General features: G+C 40.3%; 1 protein-coding gene across 4 annotated transcripts in view; it reads left to right on the top strand.

Moving 5' to 3' along the window:
* Positions 1-22766, top strand: part of LOC149261751 (vacuolar protein sorting-associated protein, putative (DUF1162)) — a 528477-nt gene that overhangs the window by 36561 nt on the left and 469150 nt on the right. For all 4 annotated transcript variants that reach the window (XM_089422755.1, XM_089422751.1, XM_089422743.1 and 1 more), the window contains exon 2: positions 3384-3474. In XM_089422755.1, the coding sequence (XP_089278881.1) occupies positions 3384-3474 (91 nt within the window). The remainder of the gene's footprint in view (positions 1-3383; positions 3475-22766) is intronic.

Here is a 22766-nt window from a genome sequence, read left to right as displayed (position 1 = left end):
AAATCATAGTGTTAAATTAACTTTAATACCACATGCATGGCTGCTGTTGCCAACAGGCGTCCATAGCCTCGACAGGGATGCCTTTTAACCCAATGAAATGCCTGAGTCCCATCTGTTAGATATAGATTCACAATCGATTAAAATCATCTATTTTAGTTTAGAAATTAATTGAAGGTCGCTGTCCTGGCTTGGTAACCAACGAACAACAGTGCCATTCACAAGCATTAACAAAAGACGAGCAAGCTGGTTCATGATGAGACCCCTTGTCTTTCAGTTGTACAACTGAAAGTCACTACACCTGGCTTGGTGACCAGATAATGGTAATGTTGCTTTCGTTAATTCCCATGATCATGGTAGGTTGGCTCGTAATGAGACCTCCTATCCCTCAATTAATCCTTTTATGTGTAAAAATAAACTCTAACTACATGATTAACCTCTAATAAGTTACTTAATAGGCGAGGAGACAAATCTGCTCCTTAAGAGCAAGGGATGGTGTGAAAAGTTTTTAATGGCTAATTATCACTGGCCAATCTTGCTACCCAAAAGTCTCATCCAAAGAAAATATCATGTCATAGCTTTTAAGTAATGGCGGCAAGATTATGAGAAGCAATAAGAATGATCAAATGATAAGTTTACAAAACCAAAAATTTAACTTATAGGGAGGGTTGAGCTTCAACATAAGGAAAACATCTTTATAGGAAACATTCCTTAGAAATAAGATTTCTTTTATAGATAACAGAGGATAAATGGTCTACTCAATGGTCGTGCCAAAGAAAATAAGAAAATGTCAAGATGGGAAGGTCTACCCAAACCATATGTCATTATGAAGACCAAACCTAGTTACATATTGTAACAGTGCTTTGGATAATAGTATGGCATTCCTAGGAATAAGGTCAGATCACAATTTAGAGGGAATTTTTGTGCATAGGAGCGGATATCAGTGGTGTTGGAAGATAATGGGGTGCTAGAGTTTGTGATGCAGCAAATAGTGCCACTATAAATGCCCAACAGTTGGCCAACATAACAAGAATGACACCATTGCAAGGAGGATCATTCTTGAGGGGATCAAAGACCATATTATTCCTCATCTCCATGAGAAGAAGACAACATATGAGATGTTTAAAGCCATCTTAGATTTGTATCAAGGTTCCAGTGATGCCAGGAAGCTTGCTCTCAAGGAGAAGCTAAGAAGTATCTAGATGAGCAAAGGAGAGCCCATTATCACATATCTTTCAAAATTCACTCAAGTTCGGGATGAGATAGGTGGTGTGGGCGAGACAGTAGCAGAAAAAGACCTTATGAGTCTTACGCTTATGGGACTCCTTAAGTCTTCGTATAGTTTCCAGGATGCAGTAAATGACAGAGAATATTCCCAGTTGGGAAAGGTTATGGAGTGACTGCATTCAAGAAGAAATCTAAAGAGGAACGAGAGTTGGGCCCCCATCAAACCAAGGAGAGAAGCAGAGAAATCTACCAATGGGAAGACAAAATAAAAATAGAATCGAAATCATGAAAAATAGGTCAAAAACAAAGAGTCATACACCATTGTAGTGATCACAACGCAAGCCAAAAATGAATAAAAAGGATGATGGTATAGGGATAACATGAATCTTAAAAGGTTGCATGTTTAGTCCCTTGGTGTTTTATCCCTTTTACTTGGCTTTAAAGGTTCAGCATTGTGTAAGATGTTTAATGATTCGACGATTTATTTCATATCGATACCATCAAAAGCAAAACAAACCTAAAGCAAATGTGCAGTTGTGGTATTTATTTCAAAGCAGAGGAGAACCAAAACATAAACTTCTCATGAGAGAAAATTTTGTAAATGATTAATTCGCCTAGAACACCCTTGTCTAGTGATTTTATACTATTCATAATAAACAAGAATAAAAGCGAAAGAATCACAATCAAGCACATTTCCTTGACGATGTTATGATGGTGGTTCATCCTTAGCATCATCACTAGCAAGCTCCCACAACTGCATTGCTTAGACCAGAAAGAGAAAAAGTCAAAACACAGCTAATCTACTCCTAAACTACTCTCAACTAATCGATGGTTACAATATCAAGTGTAATGCTATATCCAGTGTAACCATTGAAGCAACTCCAATCTTTCAATGACAAAGAGATCTCCAATTAGTAAAAAGAATTGGAGCATAATGAAAGTGAAAATTAACAAATCATACTTACCAAGAAGGTGTTCATTGAAAAGTAAGGCAAGAATGACCTTACCATCTTTCGGGAACTTCGCTTGATAGAACTGCTCCAGCCAATCTGCAATCTTGTCATGATACAAACCAAAAGAGGAACAACATGGAAGAATGTAAATAAAGTCAGAGGATTTATCAAGATTGTGGGGATCTGAAATAACCATCGGCCCTGGTTGAAGTGCCCCATTTTCTCGACAATTCTTCACAAAGTTAGAAATTTCTTCGCATACCAAATCAGTAGTATTTACAAGAAAATAAGAACCCAGAAAAGGAGGAAAAGGGTTTGACAAAATTTGATCGTGACAAATACTAACATAAACATCTTTGCACGTTAAATGAGAAACCTGAGGCAAAATACAACCATCGGGAGGAGACAAGATTGAGGCATTTGGGAGAGAGATGTCGCATATATCATCCTCATAAGTGTCGTAAGAAACTTCTCCCTCTTGCATATCCTGAAAAAAATCAGTTTCATGTGCATCTATAAAAGGATAGGCAAGCGACTCAACAATGGGTGGATTATATTCAACCTTAGTTTCATGCATAGGCTCTTAGAGTTGGTTATGATCTTCTGCAAACGTTTCTACTTTATTTAAATCAAAATCAGTGCAAACAAATACTGGAGCAGGAAGATTAATCAAGTCATTATCATGTGTAGGAAGATTAGAAAATAGATCAGGGTACAACCGATATAAAAGTACAAAGATAATTACAAAGACCGAACCTAGTTACACTTTTCAACACTTATAATTCTGGCTGCTTCTGGATTTTTATTTGAAAGTTTATATGTTTCTTTGCTGGGTGACATTCGAAACAAACAAAAATGTAAAATGTGCAAGCACAGAATTATTATAATGACAGTTAACCATATGCTTACGTTAGTTGTCAGAGTCTTGGTTGTGGAATGACCTCTTTGAACTTGGTGCAAGTGCTCTTTACCACATTTTCTGACCTTGGTAGTGAAGTTTTCTTTGCTCCAGAGCTCTGGATTTCCATATTTTAATCACCTCAGAAGGTAAAGATTAAGGCAGTTTATGTCTCTAAATTCAAGTGGCTATTGGCTTTTTAATTCATATTTTCAACATTGTTTTTCTTTCCAGCTTGTCAGCTATCTTTGCAGCAAAAAGGAAAATGATTGCTCATTGTTTCTTTCTTGTTATTTTCCTGATTTAAGGCCCCCAGATGATGGGTTTTGGAGGAAAACTAATCAACCGCGGACAGCTGAGCAAGAGCAGAAGGCGGCATTGCTTCACATTGATCCACTGGTAAAATTTAAGAGACCGGGACCACTTTTTCTTGTAATAGTACCATGTTTGTAAAATATATTTACACACTAACTACAAAAAAATACTAGCATTATGTGAAAAGTAAAAAGCTATTAATTTCTAATGATTTTGAAAAGTATTGACTTTGTAATAGTCATAAAGTTGCTGAGTTTTCAAGTGTCAATAACTTTTCACTTTCTATCGGGCCTGTGATTATTTTTCTGTCTTCTTTCCCCTAGATAAGAGAAGATATTCTATTCTTACACTTTTCTTAGACATGGTATTAGTTCTCTTGTTTCACACACTGCTGTTCTCTTTAATCATGTAGCTTGGTTAATTCCCTCTGCTTGGTCTCATCATCTGTGTAATATCCATAGGGAATTTTTGCCATTAGGGTTATCAAGAGTAAAAGGATATATTGTACTAATAACACAGTATCCGTTACAACTTTTGACAATGACAATTAAGATGCAACAATGAACAGATAAGTAACATCAACAGAGTACATCAGTTTATAACCTTCACAGGTTTACTCCCTAATGCAGTTATAGCACTGGACAATTAAGAACAGTCGTATGCCAGATACTGCATTTCATACCATCCACAATTCATGAACATGAAAGCAGGCCTCCATACATATTCGGTTTAATCCACAATCATTCAAGATTCACACTACAATCGAGGTACACACAATTGCTAAGTTACTAGTAATTCTACTAGCCTACTAATCTTGTCCTGATCTTATAATCAGCGTCAGAAATTAGTCAACTTGCTGCCTCCTAGCTGTCATTTGTCACTGACCGATTGCTGCCAGAGACTTGACCTGTTTCCCAGATCAGGCCCTTAATCCACAGGTCTCCTTGGAAGATATGAGCCACTCCAGCTACTTTTAGACAGTCCTTCACTGCCTTACAGTGCTACACGAAACTTGCTGCTACAGGGTAGGTCTTGAGCAGAAGTAGAACTAGTTTAAACCCTCATGACCTTGACCTCAAGTTACCACAGAAAGACCGCTGCCTTAGTTTACTGCTTGGAAGAGCCACAGCGAGTTTGGAGGAGATCCGCTGTCTCTTGAGAATCGAGATTGACCTGCGGGCCAAAAGGGGCCTCAGGAACTGATCCGCTGTCTCCTGAGATTGACCGCAGCCCTAAAGGGGCCTCAGGAACGTTCTGTACTGCTTGACAGCCACATGAAACCTCATGCAAATACGAATAAACCCTAAAGAGGGTCCTCATTGCTCCAGATTGCCTTAAAATTTCTCTCCACAAGCTCAAGTCGGCCAGCCTACATGCCACACTTTTTCAGGCTCATGAGATGACTATATATATGCTACTCGACCTCCTCCTCAAGGCACCAATTTGGATCACACAATAATAATATCTTCTGTTCAGCTAGGTGAAGGAGTCACAAGAAGGCTGAAGTTGACCATGACAGTCCACCACTTGATAGAACTTTTGTTCTCTATCTGTTTTACCTTGCACATGTGCAAGGAGGCCGAACTTCTTCTGGGCATTTCATTGGACATAGACTGAATTTTTTGTGGAAGAGAAGTAGGCTGAAATTCGGCCCAATTGACCAAATTCTCTGAGCAACAGTTTGACTTGGCTTGTGGATAGTTTGTCTAGGTTTGACCTAGGTTTTATTTCTGGTCTGTTTGACTTTATTTTGAAGTTATATCGGTTATTTTGCTTCGGGGCTAGACCGTCACTTGGAGGCTCCTTATCGGTGGTGGTCTTCTGGGCTGCGAGAGCATACTGATACATGTTTACTACATGCCTAGTGCTTGGAGCTTCATCAGGTGTAGCAACTTCTTCTTCTTCATTGTTAGGCTCAGCTTGCTCATCAACCATGATTGTGCTGGACAACTGCATAGCCAGACTACTCATTCCATGGTTCCATTCTGGGCACATTCTTTCCGAATGGGGTTCGTGGTGAAATGTTAGTACGAATCTGTAGCGATTTTCTCAAGGTTTAGAACCAAGTTAGAGCTCTGCGCAGATTTGGCCGGCTGGCTGCTATTGCTGCTACTAGAAGCTACATTCTTCTTTTGCGGGTACCTAGGGGGCCTGCTGCTCATGGTAGTCTCGCTTGTCCTTTATTTAAGTTCGGCCACTTTGGTAGTCAGGGACTTGACGAGACGAATAAGGTTCTCAATATCACTTGCTTCCTTTTCCTTAGCCTTGCTTATAGAGCTTTGGGACCTGTTGTCGCACAAAGTGTCTAGGCACTGCAAAAACATTCAGAGTAAGGGCTGTCATTCTATTCCTTACTCACTCTGTTAAGACTCACTCCTAGACAAGTCAAGGGGGGTAGTCTCTAAGGTGAATGGATGAGGATAGCCTATAAAACACAGGCTCTAGGAGACTTAAAGATGGACAACTTGATGAATGTAGACGAGTCCTGGTTAACTGAGATAAATAGATTAAAATAAGACACGACCACAAGATGAAAATAATTATAGACTAGTTCCATTATATTCAATTAACTATAGACTAAATAAAAAACAAGTTATCCAGAGCAATTTATAAATATGATGAATTGCGATGATCATGAATGATCAAATGCGAATGTTTAAAACTTTATCATGCAAGAGATTCCAGATTTAAAATAATTTTCATTAAGAACTCGGATCTAGAATTAATTATCTTTCTTCTATAGTCAATAATTGTAAAGATTAATCGCACTTGACAATAGAGAAATCACTACCACAGAAATTAAAATCTCACACTTAACACAAAAGACACCAAGGAACTTTAGATTAGAATTTTAATTATCCCATAGGTAAATTTCTAATGTGCTAAGCTAATGAAGCAAATTTAATGTGCCAATTAAATTTTTTATTGTGACCAAAGATAAAAAATCTAAAGACCTTAATCATTTTTTTTTATTTATCTATGGGTCGTAGGCCACATTAAAATTTTTTAAATGTGAGAGCTCTGCTTTTGATTTATTTCATTAGAAATCAAAGTCACCATTTTTTTAGATTTTTAAAATTTAAAATTTTTAGAATTTTTTATGCTTTAAAAAAAATTTAAATGTTTTAAGCAAAATCAAAATAAAATAAATTAAAAGAAATGAAAAAAAAAAAAAACATAAGTTAAAAAAAAAATGTGCAAAACAAAACAATTAAAATAAAACAAATGAAAAGTCAACCAAAACAAAAACAAAGTCGAATAATAGTGAAGTCTAACCCTAATATATACCATAAAACAAATGAAACACAAAATAAAAGAAAAAGTCAAATTTGTGAGTGCTCTGCAGGTTTAGAAGGGCTTGACGACGGCGATGGATTGCAGGTTTGCAGGCGGAGGAATGGAAATCGCAGGGAAGAGGAGAACAATCTCTACGGGAGGAGGCGGAGTTGCAAGAGAAACGCTGGTTATCGCAACGAGTTTTTATTTTGCAGGTTGAAGGGAAGAAGGATGTGGGCAAGGTTGCGCAGATGAAGGGATACAGGGCTGAGGGAGTAGCGGTGACGTGGGTAGCAAGGGAAAAGGACTGTGGTTTCGAAGGGATGGGGAGCAGTGATGGGATGGCGATGAAGCTTGAGATGCAGCCAGCAAATAAACAAAAAAAACTTAAGCAGTGAAAAGACCGCGGGGGTGCTGCAAGGAAGAGGAGAGGGCAAAGGAGGAGTTTCAAGGGGAACAAGGGAGTTGCAGCGGGAATGGAGGACGCTTTTTGTAGGGACGTGAGGGAGTGCGGTGGATAGGCAGTGATGAGGGTTTCTTGCAATTTTAATGGAGAATGCAGACAACAACAAAGTGCTGTGGGCCTTCCTTAAAAAAAATTTCGAAAGTTTTTTGCATTTTAGAAGACTAAAAGAAGAACCCAGGGAGCATTTTTAGGCAGCCAACGGTAGCCTCAAGAAACTCAAAATAAACTCAGAAAATTGAACTCCACGTTAATATATTTTTATGCTTCAGATTTAGCCTTGAAACCCTCATGAAAATTTCCAGATCTAAGAAATTTGGAACCCTCATGAAAATTTTCAGATCTAAGAATTTTGAAACCCTTGGACTGCAATTTTTTTTTGAATAATATTTCTGCAAAATTACGTTGATAAAACCCCAGAGATCTAGATCTTACACTCCAGGGCCTAGATCTGGACTCTACACAAATTTCCTCCTCAGATATGTCGCTGCACGACAACAAGAAAACACCCAAACGATATATACAATGACAAAAACTAAAACCCAGAAAAACCACGTTAAAAAATAATTACAAAATTTACAAACTGCACAAGAATGGTAGATCTATTAGATCTGAGGAGTATGAGTCAAACTCTGCTCCCAGATTTGATAATCTAAGGCTGTCAACAACCAGATCTATCAATTTCTCACACAAAAAATTAAATTTTTAAATTTTAAGGAGGTGCTAATTTGAAACCCTTTGTGCATCACCAACAAAAAATCTTATGATAAGCCCATGATTAATTTTACTGGGCTCCTAAGAAAACATGGATCGGGAGTTGGTTGGTTCAACTGAAAACTTCCCCTAACGCCCGAGGATCTAACATCAACATCTCCCTGCAAAACCAATCCAGCCATTAAAAATAAAACGAGAAAATAATAACAAAACTCAGACAAATAGAGATACCTTCTATTACGTTCAAAATTTAGATTATTATTCAAACCCAAACAACTGAACAAGATACTTGTACTCAAATCATTGTTTAGAAGCTATCATTAATGGATTTAGAAAAAATTATGCATGAAAATAACACATCTTACAGTATTCCCATGAAGAGTAACACCAGCGAAACTTAACCCCAAAGTCTTTTTTTATTATCCAAAAAAAAATTACACGAGCTTCTCGCTAAGCACACGACTCAAAGGTCGGATGATTTTTATTGACGAATGACTTCCTATTTAAAGATAAATCCTCCAACTGCTAGTTCGAGTGATCCTCGTCAAAGAAATCTCAATCGTTGATGAAGATTAAAATTTCTTTTAATCTCATATGTTGAAATATTTAAATATTTGGGGAAATTCGAAATTTTTAATTAACTCAAAAATTAAATTTTTGAGTTAATTTCCCCAAAATTTTGACTTTGACTTAACCCCAGGGATCAAAGGTTTAAAATTTATCAAAATAATTAATTTACCTTAGTCCCTGGGCCTCTTAAAATTTAATTTTTAAGGACCGATGAATTTTGCTTTTGGAGAATTTAAATTTACCTAGGATCTAGAATTAATTAAACTTCTGGCTTAGGATTTTAATTAATTTTTGATTAGAATATTTAATTAATTAACCTATGAGGGGATAAATTATATTTCCAACCCTCAAGACATTTTACATCATGATTTTCATATTTTTTACATCACAAGGGGGAAAACCCATTTGTAATAGACTCTCACAGACTACCCATTTTTGCGACACAAATATAATCCAACAGACCAAACAATTTGTAATAAAATAACCTAACCAAATAGTTAGGATTATTCCCAAATTACTTTTACATAGACTCGATTTAGAACACTAGGATTCGCCTAAGATCCTATCGATAAAATCCATTCCAACTTTGGGGTAAGACTGGAGGAAAACTCTGCCGCCCATCCGAGAATGGATCGGTGAGACAAAAAACCTCCCAAAATGGAGATCGTCACTAGAAAAGTACGTTCACCTAGGTCGTTACATACATGACACGGATCTGCTGAGATCATTTACATTATACACATGCAGAAAGGGTTTACATAACATATTGGAAGTCAGGCTGATGATGATAGTTGGACAGTCACAGACACATCTATTAGGCGCTATCTCTCTTGCGAAAAAAGGGGGTGTACTGCTATGGGTCGTTGACACGTATTGGTCAACAGGACCTCTTACCCCCGTGTCTTTGGAGTCCTTAGTGGGTTCATCGTCTGCAATGACTCCAATAGTGCGCAGGTCTTTTTCCACGACAATAACCTCTTCATAATTTTTTGTTAATGATGGTTTCACAGCTCGCTTGACGAACTGCACAATATTGGTCAACAGGGCAGAAGTGTAGTAGTTGACAAAGATGGAGTCGTGAGGTTTATGTCGTTTGAGAACTTGTTCAGAATATGGTTGAACCTTTGATTGAAATCTTTGACCATTTCTTTTTGCTTCATCTTGAGACTACCCAACTCCTTCAGTAACATGGCAAGGATCTTGTATTCAACAAACTTCTCAAGAAAGATCCTTTTGAATACCCACCAATTCTGGATGGAGTTCGGAGGAAGGCTGTGTTACCATACAACTGCTTTGCCATCCAAGGTACATGGAACAATCTACATGCAACGTCATCGTAACGTACCTCGAGTGTCTGCAGATGTAGGTAGAATGTGTCTAAGTGATCTTCTTCCTTCACTGTTTTTTCAGGGTCATATTTCGTTAAGAGTTTGTCGTCGTGTCTTGGCATCTTGTGTCGGACACTCGGAAGTGCCAATCGGCCCTCTAAGTCATCCAATCCAGATTTTGGTCTGTCATGTTGTCCTCTTTGCTGTCCTCCTCTTCCTCTTCTGAATATGATGATTCCTCTTCTGAATCTGATCCTCCTCTTCTTCTCATCCTCCTTCGTTTTATTCCCCTCTGCTTCCTCCGCCAGACCCTGAACCCGAGAGTAAGAGGTTGTCCTCTTCTTCCTTTTGAAAAAGTGGGGGTTCCTCTTCTTTCTCCACAACTTCTGCCAGCTCCTCAAGAGTGGCAAAGATCGCTTTTTCGACAAATGTAACTACTACTCTTGTGGGGGTAGTCTTGTGCTTCTTTTGAGAGTATGGAAGGGTGTACACTCTCGAAATCAGTCCAACAACTTTTGCAAATTCATGGGTGATGGGATGGACAACCTGAATTTAATGGTACGGGATTTCACGTTAAGTTCTGGGAGGTGATAAATTACTAACTTTAGAATTGCGAGTAGGGGAGGGAGTGAATGTTATTGCCTTGACCAGAAAATGGATGAGTGGGGTTAGTGGGATAATCAACCATAAACTATTGGCAGCCCTCCTTTTAGGGCCAGAAATGTTGATGATGCTGGATCTGCCAACATTCAAGGGATCTCCTCAATATGAGGTCCCAACTAGACCTCACACCATTTGGTGTAGGAGTCCCATCTGGTATGATGGCCCAATTGCCATATACTTAGAGATTTTCCTCGACTCTTGCTGTTCAACACATGAGAGTGTTACACTGGTACCTTCGAAAAGCAAGGTGAGTGTGCAACATAACTGTGTCTAGGTTCTCTTACTGCGAAAGGGGGGAAAAAGTGAACCTCTAAGTGAGAGCTAATAGTACCACCCAGCAAGAGACACACGCGAACCAAGAAGGTCTGTCCAACATCCAACGGAATAGTCCACAGCGGATGCGGTAGTCGTTAAAACCAAAGTACAGGGAAATATCCGTTCACCATCTAGTGGAATAGTCCACAACGGGCGTGACGATCATTATAACCAGTACGTGAGAAATGTCTGTCTAGTATCTTGTAGAGTAGTCCATAAGGATGAGACAACAATGATAATTAATACAACACATTCCCAACAAGGTAAGTACTAAAACAACTGAAATAGTTCAACTATCTTAGTACATGTGAAACAAACATGAATTACAAATGCTCAAAGAATAGTCTTACAAACATCTACAAGTCATGCATGGAAACGTGCTGGCCTAAATAGGCTTCTGTATTAAGCAAAAGTTCCAAGACACATATTTACATCATACATCACTAGCCCCAGTAGTGGGACATTGGAGCCACTCCTTGCTCCTCAAAGAACTGACTGAAACTCTCTATGCTTTGTGGGAGGAGCCAAGGTGAAAAGTCCTTGCTCATACAATGAGGGGGGTATATATAACCAAGGGTGATGCTTGACCCTTGTGACTCTTGGACTACCCTCATGACTGTTCAACTTCCTATGACTTTTCAATTGACATGACTCTTCATATTCATGTGTGTCGATTGGACTTCCACTTTACATTACATTTGATTTACAATAAATATGGCCCATAATAGTGATGTGGCCTTTGACAACTCATGACACGACTTGACATGACACTGCTAACATGGACTAGCTTGCTGAGGTGGCAATGCCAAGCCACTATTGATCCTGAGTGATAGATGTGTTCTTGGATGTGCTCTCTCTTCACCTCACATAGCTTGATGATGCAGGGTCTTCAATGATCTTTGGTCTTGAGAGGTGGTGCATGCATGTGTCCCCTATGCTTGTTCTTGATAAGGTTCTTTGTCCATATAGCTGTAAACGAGTCTTCTAGCATGTTTGCTCCTTCTCCTTTTGAATCGCTTCGACATGATCCAATAGTGTACTTAATCCTGCAATTCACTCATGACAGGACGAAATCAAATCCAAAAACCTCCTAGTCTAAGATGATGCATTGTTATCCATGGAATGGGCCCGGGCCAGGGGACAAGCTGAGAAAGAGGGCCCAGTAACTTCTCATTGCACAATTCTAGGTGACAGGGAGGGAGACTAGTTATTGAGACTGCTCAGAGCGCAACTCAGGCTTGGCTAAGGAACTCCTGAGCACAGTCTTTATTGTGGGGAAAATTGTGTAGAGGCCACTAGGAGATAGGATTGTGCAATTGAGACCATCAGTGGCTGTTGCAAGGTGGGACCCTGGGAGGCAGGTCTGCGCAGTTTGCAGAGGCAAGGCAGGACTGGGCAATAGAGGGACCTGGGAGGAAATATATGCACAGTTCTTGGGATCAGCGAGTCTCGACTAAGGGAGGACACTGGGAGACTGTTCTTCGCAGTTCTGGGAGGCAAGGTAGGCTTGGGTCTCTGTGAATTGCGAGTTCTGGCAAGCAGGGTGGAAGCTTGATGATTGATCTTGCGAAATGCACAGTTTAGGTCAGGCTTGAAGGAGTTATTGCGCAATTCTGGGGAGGAAGGCAATCTGCTCAGCTCTGGACTTGCGCAGTGCAACTGCCCCGGGGGACAGTGATTGCGCAGTTCCAGGCAGTAGGTTGTTGATTTGGGGTAGCATTGTATTTGCTCTAGGCCTCAAATTTTGCATGGAGGTTTGGACACATGCATTCCAAAGAACCCAGAAACCATTTTGGGAAATTCCTCCCAAAGACGATTATATTAAAATAATTAATATTTTTAATGGAGTTCCTAAGTCTAAACTTAGGAAAATTAAAATATTAATAGGTATTAATCTAATTAGGGGTGAAACTTCTAGAAAAAGCCACGGATCAAGCCAAAACGATCTGAGCCTTTCATTATGTTTTAATCTAGGTCGTTGTAGTACAACAGGAAGATATAAGAAGGGGCTTGAGGGTCATTTGGAAAACACACAAAGAGATTGAGAAAATCGATTTTTTGAAGTGAGAAGTTCTCAGGAGGAAAATAGACTGAGGAGATCTTGTAGCAGAGGGGCAGTGAGAATTCGGGAGAAGGAATTTTCGGAGAGTATGAGGCAGAGAGAGAATAGAAAGACGTCTAGAGGAAGGCTGACGCTGGCCCATGCAATGTTGATGCAGAGGCAGCAGTCCTTGAGGGGAAGTCGAGTTTCTGTTGAGAGAAGTCAAAGTTCAGTTGCCGAAAGCTAGGGTGTGAGTCTGGGAGGCAGAAAGTCGATTTCTCAGCTAACAAAGGATCCAGAGGAGAAGCAGCGTAATACCCAGGAGGGTGATGCAAAAACTGCCCAGGGTGACACAGTTCTGCGCAGAGGGTGATGCAGAAACTGCCCAGGGTGACGCAGTTCTGCGCAGAGGCCACGTAGATTGTGTAGAAGAGCCTCTAGAGCAGTAGGATCAGTCACTAATTCTCCAATGACAGGGTGAGATCATTTCACCAGTCTTTTGTTCAGTATTCTCTCTGTATCCGATTACTAGTTGAGCATCCTAAAATTTTACTCAATTTTCTCCTGCATAATAATAAAACCCTCAGAGTTGCTGCACCGGGTTTCCCGCATTGGGTTTTTCCGGGGACTTTTGTCCAAAAATAACTGTGTCCTATGTGTTGTATTTTTCCTTCTTGCTCAGTATTTTGTTTCCGCATATATGTTAATTAAGTGAAGGCTGCAGATGCATTTGCTTCGATATTTACCGTAGAACACAGTAAATAACTTGCATGGATTAACAAGTACGAAAATTAATATCAATTTGCTATAGTAGGGATTTCGGCTTAGGGATTTTCACATGGTATCAGAGCTGCAGGTGAAGCTAGAAGAGTAGAACCAAAAACCACAATGCTGAGTAGAGGGGAAAATCGGAAAGGTGCAGGAGGAAGCAAGCAACACCCTAGAGGGTTTGCGCAGTTCTAGTTGGAGGGCTGAAAAATTGAGGTAGTCTCTCTCCGAGTGAGTTGACGGAGAGAAAGGGCTTGCAATTCGTATTTTGTAGTGGCAGAGGGAGTAAACGCTGAGCCTCAGCGTGAGGAGCAGTTGGTGGGACGCAGATTTTTCAGTGGGCAGCTTTGTCGGGCTGAAAAGACATCAGAAGAAAGAAGAGGAGCACTGTAAAGGGATTTTTCCTCGGTAGACTTCTCGCCAAGAAGTCTGTTTTCTCATTTGCTGAGCAACAACAGTGAGAAACTGAGAGGGATTTTTGAAATTTCTGGCAGAGATGGAAACTAGTGGCTTGAGGGATCAGGACAGGTTGGACGGAGCTTCCAACCAGTGATGCGAAACTCGCGATAAAATCGCAATTTTATCGTTTTATCATTGTTTTTTCAAAACGCCGATAAAATCGCACGATTTTTACGTGGATTTTTTTTGGCGATTTTATTTATTTATTTTTTTTCCCCGAAAAAATTGCGCGTTTTAAAAAATCCGCGATAACTACGATAAAATCACGATTCGATGTGAATTAATCGTGGGGCCGGCGGACAGCGAGTTATAAACACCCAAAAATCGATTTTTTTAATTCATTTGTTCATACAACGGCAGTAGTGGATTGGGAGTCCCCTTGGAGAAAAATCTTGGTTGATTGGGCGCTGATTGGAGGAGAAAATGACTCAAAACCCCTGGTGGATTGAGAGCTGAGGAGGAGAGGATCAATTTTCTCCAGCAAACTGGTATGGGCACCAAATTTATGTGTTTTGTTTTGGTTTTTTTTTGTTTTTGGTTGGGTTTGGATAACCCATTGGTTTATCAAATATTTTTGAGTTGATTTGATGGTGTTTTTGTTTGTTAAATTGTAAAAAATTCAATGTCTTTTGTCATGTTACTTATGTATGTAATTTTTTAAATTTTTTTTAACTTGCAATCCTTATTTTTCCATAGGTTCACCATTCAACTTCAAAGTTCAAACTTCATCTTACAAATTTAAAAATCAAGAGTCAAGAGTTCAACCAAGCTACAAACATGCCAAGGAAATTGGACCCTCTGTGGGAATTTGGTGAACCTGATGGAGGGTTTGATAGAATAAACTTGTCTTGCAAGTTGTGTGGGCAACATATGTCAGGGGGGGTTTATAGATTGAAGTATCACCTTGCACAAATCCCTGGATTTGATGTAGGGCCTTGCAGAGATATAAATCCGGAAATCATCTGAAAAGCCATGAGATCATTGGAAAATTTAGAGCACAATAGAGAGACCAAAGCATAAATGAAGAAGCAACTAGCAAAGACTGTGTTAGGCTCAGGTGAACAAGGAAGTGGCATTGGTTCTACTTCAGCATCAATATCTACAACCAACCCAGTAGCTGTCTCATCATTTTTTGTTCCTAGAACCATGCCTGGTTCACAACCATCTATCACTTCAATGCTTAAAAAAACTGAGAAAGAACAAGCTGACAAGTTGTTGGCCAAATTTTTCCTTTGGAGTGATATTCCTTTCAGTGTTGCAAGGAATAATCCATTTTTCTAGCTTGCTGTTGATGCTATTGCAACTGTTGGCCCAGGGTACAAAATCCCTTCTTATGATGACTTTAGAGGCCGGATTCTTCAAAATGAAAAGGTTGACTACACCAAAAGATTGGAGGAGTTTAGGGCATCATGGGCACAAATAGGATGCATTGTGATGTCAAATGGTTGGACTGACCAAAAGGGGAGAACCCTTATAAACTTCTTGGTTAGTTGTCCCAAGGGGACAATGTTTATGAAATCTGTTGATGCATCTTCACATATCAAAGATGCAAAAACTTTATGTGATTTGTTGGATGTGTTTATTTTGGAGGTGGGTGCAGAACATGTTGTTCAAGTCATAACGGACAATGCTGCAAATTATGTTGCTGCTGGAAGGATGCTTATGGAGAGGTATCCTACTTTATTTTGGACACCTTGTGCTGCACATTGTATTGATTTGATGTTAGAGGACACAGGGAAATTTTCCTTTGTCAAAGATATTGTTGAGTCATCGAAAAGCATTACAAAATTTATATATAATCATACATCTGTGCTTTGCTTGATGAGAAAATTCACCAACAACAAAGAGTTGGTGCGCCCCGCCATTACATGGTTTGCCACCAGTTTCATATCTCTTCAATCCCTCTTGAATTCTATGTGGGATGTGAAGAGAATGTTTCTTTCAGAGGAGTGGCGTGCTTTGACAATGAGATGCAAACTAGAGGGAGAGGCCATATGCAGATTAGTTTCATACCAGGAAGACTTTTGGGCGGGAGTGCAGGAGGTGTGCATTGTTACTGAACCTTTGGTAAAGGTTCTCCGATTGGTTGATGGTGAGAAGCCCGCAATGGGCTATTTGTACGAGGCCATGGACAGGGCCAAAGAATCCATTCGGGCCGGTTTCAGAGACAACTCCTCCTAGAGGAAGTGATTGATGAACGATAGAACAACACACTCCATCGTCCCATTCATGCTATAGGGATCTACCTGAACTCCACATTTTCTTATCCATGTGGGTTCGTATTTGATGCTAAGATCATGGATGGATTTTTAACTTGTGTTCAGAGGATGGTGCGATCTCCAGCAGAACATATAGAAATCTCCAAAGAAATTGAAACATACAGGATGGCAAGTGGCACATTTGGCTTTGACATGGCTGTGACTGATAGGACGACTAAAATGCCAGGTATTTTTTAGTTTGTTTCAAATTTCATTGTCTCTTCAAGTTCATAACTTCGTACTTTGCTTCAACTTTCAAATCTCATTTTTTTTCTTATGTTTCTTTAAAATTTTATTTGTAATTTTGTTGTAGATGCATGGTGGAGAATGTATGGTGCTAGGGTACCCCTTTTGCAAAAGCTTGCCATTCAAATATTTAGCCAAACATGTAGCTCTTCAGGATGCGAGCGCAATTGGAGTGTCTTTGAGAAAATACACAACAAGAAGCGCAACATGTTAAACTTAAAACTTAAAATACTGCAAATTTTCAAATAATTTTTTGAATTCATTAAACAATATTTTTTTATAATTATTATTTCATGATCTTTGTATAGGTTGGAGTCCCAGCGACTTAATGACATGGTCTACGTCTACTACAATCTTCGATTGTGGGTGAGGCAACTTGAGAGGATAGTTGATATGGAGGTCATCTCATTGGATGGGATTGACACCACTGCTGCATGGAGGGTTGTGTTAGCTCTGCTATGTTCTTTGACATTTGATGTATAAAACAGGTTGGGCAGTGCTGATTTTGGTTGCAAAGGAGCTCACAACAGTCTATTGGATCTTTCCTCCTCCATCTTCATTATGCCCTTATAACTCCCGCCACCTTCATTTCCTCCTTCCCTTTCATCATTCCCTTTTCTTCTTATAGCCCCCGCGTACACTCTTTAACTCCCTATTCATTTGTCTTCTGCTAAAATTTCTCTATAAACCCTTTTTCCCGGGGCTCCTGCGCGTTTTGGTTTAAATACTATCAAATCCCGCTACCCCTGTTTTATACCTGCATTCACTGTAAAAACCATGTTCTGTTAGCCCCTGGGTGCTCGTTTAAACGTTATAACCTTGATAATGTGACCGCGCACTATAACCCGCGGCTTTCCCGGTCACATCACACCCGTTAACCCTTTACCTATTTTCCACCGTCAGATCGTCTGTCGCTGCAATCCAACGATATACGCAGCCCCCGATTGTGAGACCTGCGCACTCGTTAACCCGCGGGGGCGGCGGTTTTAGTCTGCCACGCGACTCTTGTTTATTGGATCGCACGCCCTTATACGGAAACCATCGCCGCTCGATAAGCGGTGCGGGGAAACCGCCTGCCCGTGAAACCGCTGATCCCCCGCGCATTAATGTCTGCTCATCTTCCTCGTGCGATCACCGTCGGATCTGCCCAGCGGTGATCCGACGGCCCTCATTCACCCTGATCGTTCACCTCCCGATGGCCTCCATAGTCTGATCTCCGCCATTGATTTGTATGATCCGATGGCTGAGATTCATTCCTCCGATTCAAGTCTGCTTCCACCATTCTGCTCTCGCCCGTAACTTGTTTTGTGTTCCCGAAGGATGAAGGGGATGATCTACCTGCTCTCTGCACAGTTAAGGCTTCAACAACTGCAATTAAAGATAGGATGGCCGAAGGACAAAAAGGACTGCCTCGAGCAGTTAAAACATTTATCAGTTATGGGATTCTTTTGGTCAACATTCCATCTAAGCAGAGAAGGACAACAAAATATCTAGAAGGGTTGATTTTGTTCATTAAAGCTCTCAGACTGTAGCAGAGGCCCATTTCAGATTGTAAATGTGGTTGGTGGTCATTTATTGACTCCTCCACGCATAGTTTAGCAGACTGTTTGTAAACCAACCTCAATATATACCAAGAAACAGAATGTAATAGGTTGATGAATGTTATTTTGTTGTAAAGTTCAACTTCTGGATACTGCAACTATTGTGACACCTGGAGCTTCTGGGCTTCATTTTCAGCTAATGCAAGCTTTTTTGCTGTTAATTGCTCACTGTCCACTTCTTCTTTCTTCCAGGTTGTGCCTGTTATGCATTTATTCATGTGCTGTAGATGTTTAGCATTAGAGCGGTTGTCATCCCACCTCTGTGTTTGAATCTAGCATGTATCATTGAATTTGTATGCAGGTTTCTGTTATTTTAATGCCAGAGAGCTATCATCCTGTCTGTGTATTGGGAAACAGATTTACAGACCTCTTAACTGGTTGCAGCCGACCATCACAGGGTCCTGTGCATCTGCTAGTGTGGTCAGTCTTCTCCATCATCACATTTTATTTAAAACTATATGAGTAATTGGTGGTCTAAAGCCTTGTAGTCTAGGGGTTTTCACCCATGTCTGGGTTCAAGCATAGTAGAAGTGGTTATTTGGCTTGAATATGCAACATTTATTTCATTCATCCACCTTTTTTCCAACATTTTGTTGAGTTTGTAATGTTCCCGAGCATCTCTGAGATACAACCTAGGGATTTTCTTGGAGATAGAATTGAAGCTCAGCTTCCCTGGGAGAACGACACAGCTTCAAGCTTTGATGATAGACAAGGTTTGAACACATATTTTGGTTGTAATCATCTATCTGGCGACTCCATTGGAGGAAGACCATCATTTGGCGACTCCACATTGCAGTTCTGGCGCAGTTGGTGAGGCATGATCACAGAAATCCTTAGAAATCAGCAGCTGGCTAGTGCCTGATCCTGAGAAGACCGTTAAGCAGAAGAAAGACTTTGCAGAAAGGAGCATCAGGGTCAGGTAAGCCTTAAAGAATTTTTATGTATCTCTGCCAGTGTAGAAATACTTTCAGAGATTCATTCAGCTCCTTGTTAGTCATTTCCCTTTCAGACCTCAGTTCAAAAAAGCATCCATGTTGTCCATCGTAGTCCTTTGTTTTTGTCATTCTTCTCATTGATTCATACCACTCAGTCCACCAGTATCATTTCGTATACCTCAGTCATGGCAGGCCAGCAAGCCCTCACAAAGATAGAAAGAATAGTTGCTGCTAGGTATGGACCCCTGGTTCTGCCTGTTCCTTTAAATGCCATGCCTGCAGGAGATTATCAAGAATTTATGCCAAAGTTTACTGGTGCAGAAGGAGTAACAGCTGAAGACTATTTAGAGTCATTTTACAGCTGTGCTGATAACCTGGATATCAATGAATAGGATGTCTGGATGAGGGTTTTTGTTCAAAGCCTAGATGGGGAAGCTAGAAAATGGTTTAGAAATTTACCCCTAGCTCTGTTGCAGACATTGAGGCTCTAGATGATGCGTTCCTAAAGCACTGGGGGAATATTAAAGATCTGCTCTTTTATTATGATGAATTTGGGAACTTGCAGAGAGAAGATGGTGAGCTGTCACATATGCTAATGCTTTCGATTCTCAATTTTTCCTGTTGTTAAGAGAAAGAAGATGTGCTTCTTTGGCTGATATGCAAAATGCAGCCTTTGAGGTAGAAGCAAACATTATTGTTGCAGAAACACTCGAAGGTGATGATGAAAGGAGAAGGCAGGGAGGTGAATCCTCTTCATCCTATGATTCTGAAATAGATGAATTGGCTAGGATGATAGAGCTATTGACCTCTGAAGTTTCCAAACTAAAGGCTAAGCAACATTCTGAAGAAGCAGGAGCTCCTTGTGACTTTTCTTTTTCAACTCCAAATCCATATAGAGGAGCACATGAACATTTGCAGATTTTGCAAAGAAATAATATTACAAATGAAGATAAAGGGGTCAAGACCCTTTTGCAGAATTCAGTCATGGAAGAAGAGCAGCATGAAGAAGAGGAGGAGGCCCATGGTTTGGAAGGTGTTCCTTTCCTAACCAGGGCTGCTTATGAGAAAGCAATGTCCAAAGGCACTGTTTGCTAGTTTGTTGTAGCTGCAGAACAACAAGCTGATTAGCAGAATCAAGAAGCAGCAGATCCCTTTGTCCTCCAAGAATCTGAGCTTGAAGCCTGCCCATCTTCCCATGGCTGTGCAGATCTGCCAATTTTCCAGCTTGCTTTTGTCCCCTGTCCAGTGATTAAAAAAGGAGAGGAAAGCTCTCCATCATCTTTTGTTTCTCTGTCTGCTCAAAAAACAATCCCTCAAAGTTGCCACTTAAACACTGAGGCAGAACATAATTCAATGCTCAAGGCTGAAGCTGATCATCTCAGTCTTGATATTTTGAAATCTGCTCAGGTGGCCTCCACTCAGATTGAAAAGGCAACTTATTAGATGACAGAGGAAGAAAATGTACAGTTATGGGACTCCTCCTTGGATGAGGATTGTTCAAAGAAAGATTTAGGAGCAGATGAAGTCTCTGTGTCCCCTGCACAAGAAATTGATGGTTCATCATTCATATTAGTCATGCAGACCGCAGATGACACAAATAAATACACAACATTCATGATTATTCAACAGGTGTACAGAAGCTCACATAAAGAACATCCAACGAGGAGAGCATGTAGAAGGGAGATGAAAGTTGATCCATATCTACCTATTAAACTCAAATGTCCTAAACTGTTTGAGGTAGAGGATCAAATAAATTCAGTTTTGCAGCTCTATGATGAACCAGCGGACAGCCAGCAAATTTTGGTGGCCCAGCAGATGGGCAGTTTTTGAAGTTTGAAGTTTCCCGGCCTTAGTGATTATAATCATGTTCTTTTACAGGTTTCTATTGTAGGCTTGGTGGACTCCATGCCCAATGGATACTAGGCAATTTTTTTTTTTAAAGCTGAGTTTTGATGAAGGCATTGGTCTGCAGGTTCTTGAGACCTCACAGAGAGGATCTCATCCCCAGAAGGAGCCAGTGTTAGCTCTGCTATGTTCTTTGACATTTGATGGATAAACAGGTTGGGCAGTGCTGATTTTGGTTCTTTTGCTGTTAATTTCTCACTGTCCACTTCTTCTTCTTTGTTCCAGGCTGTGCCTGTTATGCATTTATTCATGTGCTGTAGATGTTTAGCATTAGAGGGGCTGTCATCCCACCTCTGTGTTTGAATCTAGCATGCATCATTGAATTTGTATGCAGGGTTCTGTTATTTTAATGCCAGAGAGCTGTCATCCTGTCTGTGTATTAGGAAACAGATTTACAGACCTCTTAACTGGTTGCAGCCGACCATCACAGGGTCCTGTGCATCTGCTGGTGTGGTCAGTCTTCTCCATCATCACATTTTATTTAAAACTATGAGTAATTGGTGGTCTAAAGCCTTGTAGTCTGGGGGTGTTCATCCATGTCTGGGGTCAAGCATAGTAGAAGTGGTTATCTGGCTTGAATATGCAGCATTTCTTTCATTCATCCACCTTTTTTCCAACATTTTGTTGAGTTTCTAATGTTGCCAAACATCTCTGAGATACAACCTAGGAGAGTTTCTTGGGGTGATAATAGGTTGAGGCCAAGAGGCCTCTCATGGAGTCTGCCGATGATTGGTTAGAGAAAGAGGTAGGGGAGGGGGAGGGGGAGGAGAAGGCGGAGCAACAGGAGGAGGAGGTGACACCACCTACCCAGGCTACCACTACCACCGGTAGAGGACGTGGTCTAACAACTATAGCTCCTAGTTCATCAGCGTCTAGAGCACAGTAGAGTCCACTGCCAACTCCACTGACATCTACATCTAGAGGGAAAGGGAAAGCTATTGCATTTTCTCGCAAGAGGGGCAGAGGAAATCAATAGTATTAGACTTTAGTTATTTGGTTCATTTCATTGTATATGACATTATAACTCATGATATGAGATGCATTATTATATTTTTTGTTGATATTTTGAGGCTGAGTTGGGACTCAGGCGTCAAGACTTACTATTCAGGACGTGATTCACTGTTATGTGTGATGTAGCACTAGAAATGATATTACACATCTTATATATTAGTTTTTTTATCATATTTATGTGTCAATGTATTATTTAATGTTGTAGATGCTTTAGATATTAAAAAAAATGAAAGTATTTTACGATTTTTTCCCGATTTTTACGAATTTTTTATTTTTTTTCTTTGATTTGTTCCCCTCGCTGATAATATCCCGATAACGATTACTGCAACACTACTTACAACTATGCCATCTGGAACGCTAGAATGACCGACCTTCTAGATGAGCATGCCCTCAAGACTTATGTTGATAGTGTGGTCGCTGAACCTGTGGATGCAGATCCGCTGAAGAAGTACAAGGCTGAGATGGAAAAGTTCAAGAGGATGATCCTGGATGGAGTCAAGGATCACGTGGTGTGCCACGTTGCTAGCAAAGCAACTACTAAAGAGATGTGGGATTCCTTGGCCACATTGTATCATGGATCTTACAAGCAGCGGAAGATGTACTTAGAACAGAAGTTGAGATCTGCGCAGATGCAGAAGGGAGAACATGTGGATCCATTCCTCATAAAACTGAAGGAGACCTGTGATGAGTTGTTGGTTGTGGGGCACACACCTTAGGATTCAGAGTTAGTGATACTGGCTCTAAAGTTCGTCTCAAATGAATGGCAAGTCTTTGTCCAGAGTATCCTGGGCAGAGCAGCATTGCCAAATTGGGATTGAGATGT

Source organism: Pinus tabuliformis, chromosome 6, assembly GCF_031772625.1.
Source record: "Pinus tabuliformis cultivar Carrire ecotype Pingquan chromosome 6, CPIR1, whole genome shotgun sequence".
Taxonomy (NCBI): domain Eukaryota; kingdom Viridiplantae; phylum Streptophyta; class Pinopsida; order Pinales; family Pinaceae; genus Pinus; species Pinus tabuliformis.
Note: the sequence above shows the minus strand (reverse complement) of the source record. Positions and strands in the feature narration are given on the sequence as shown.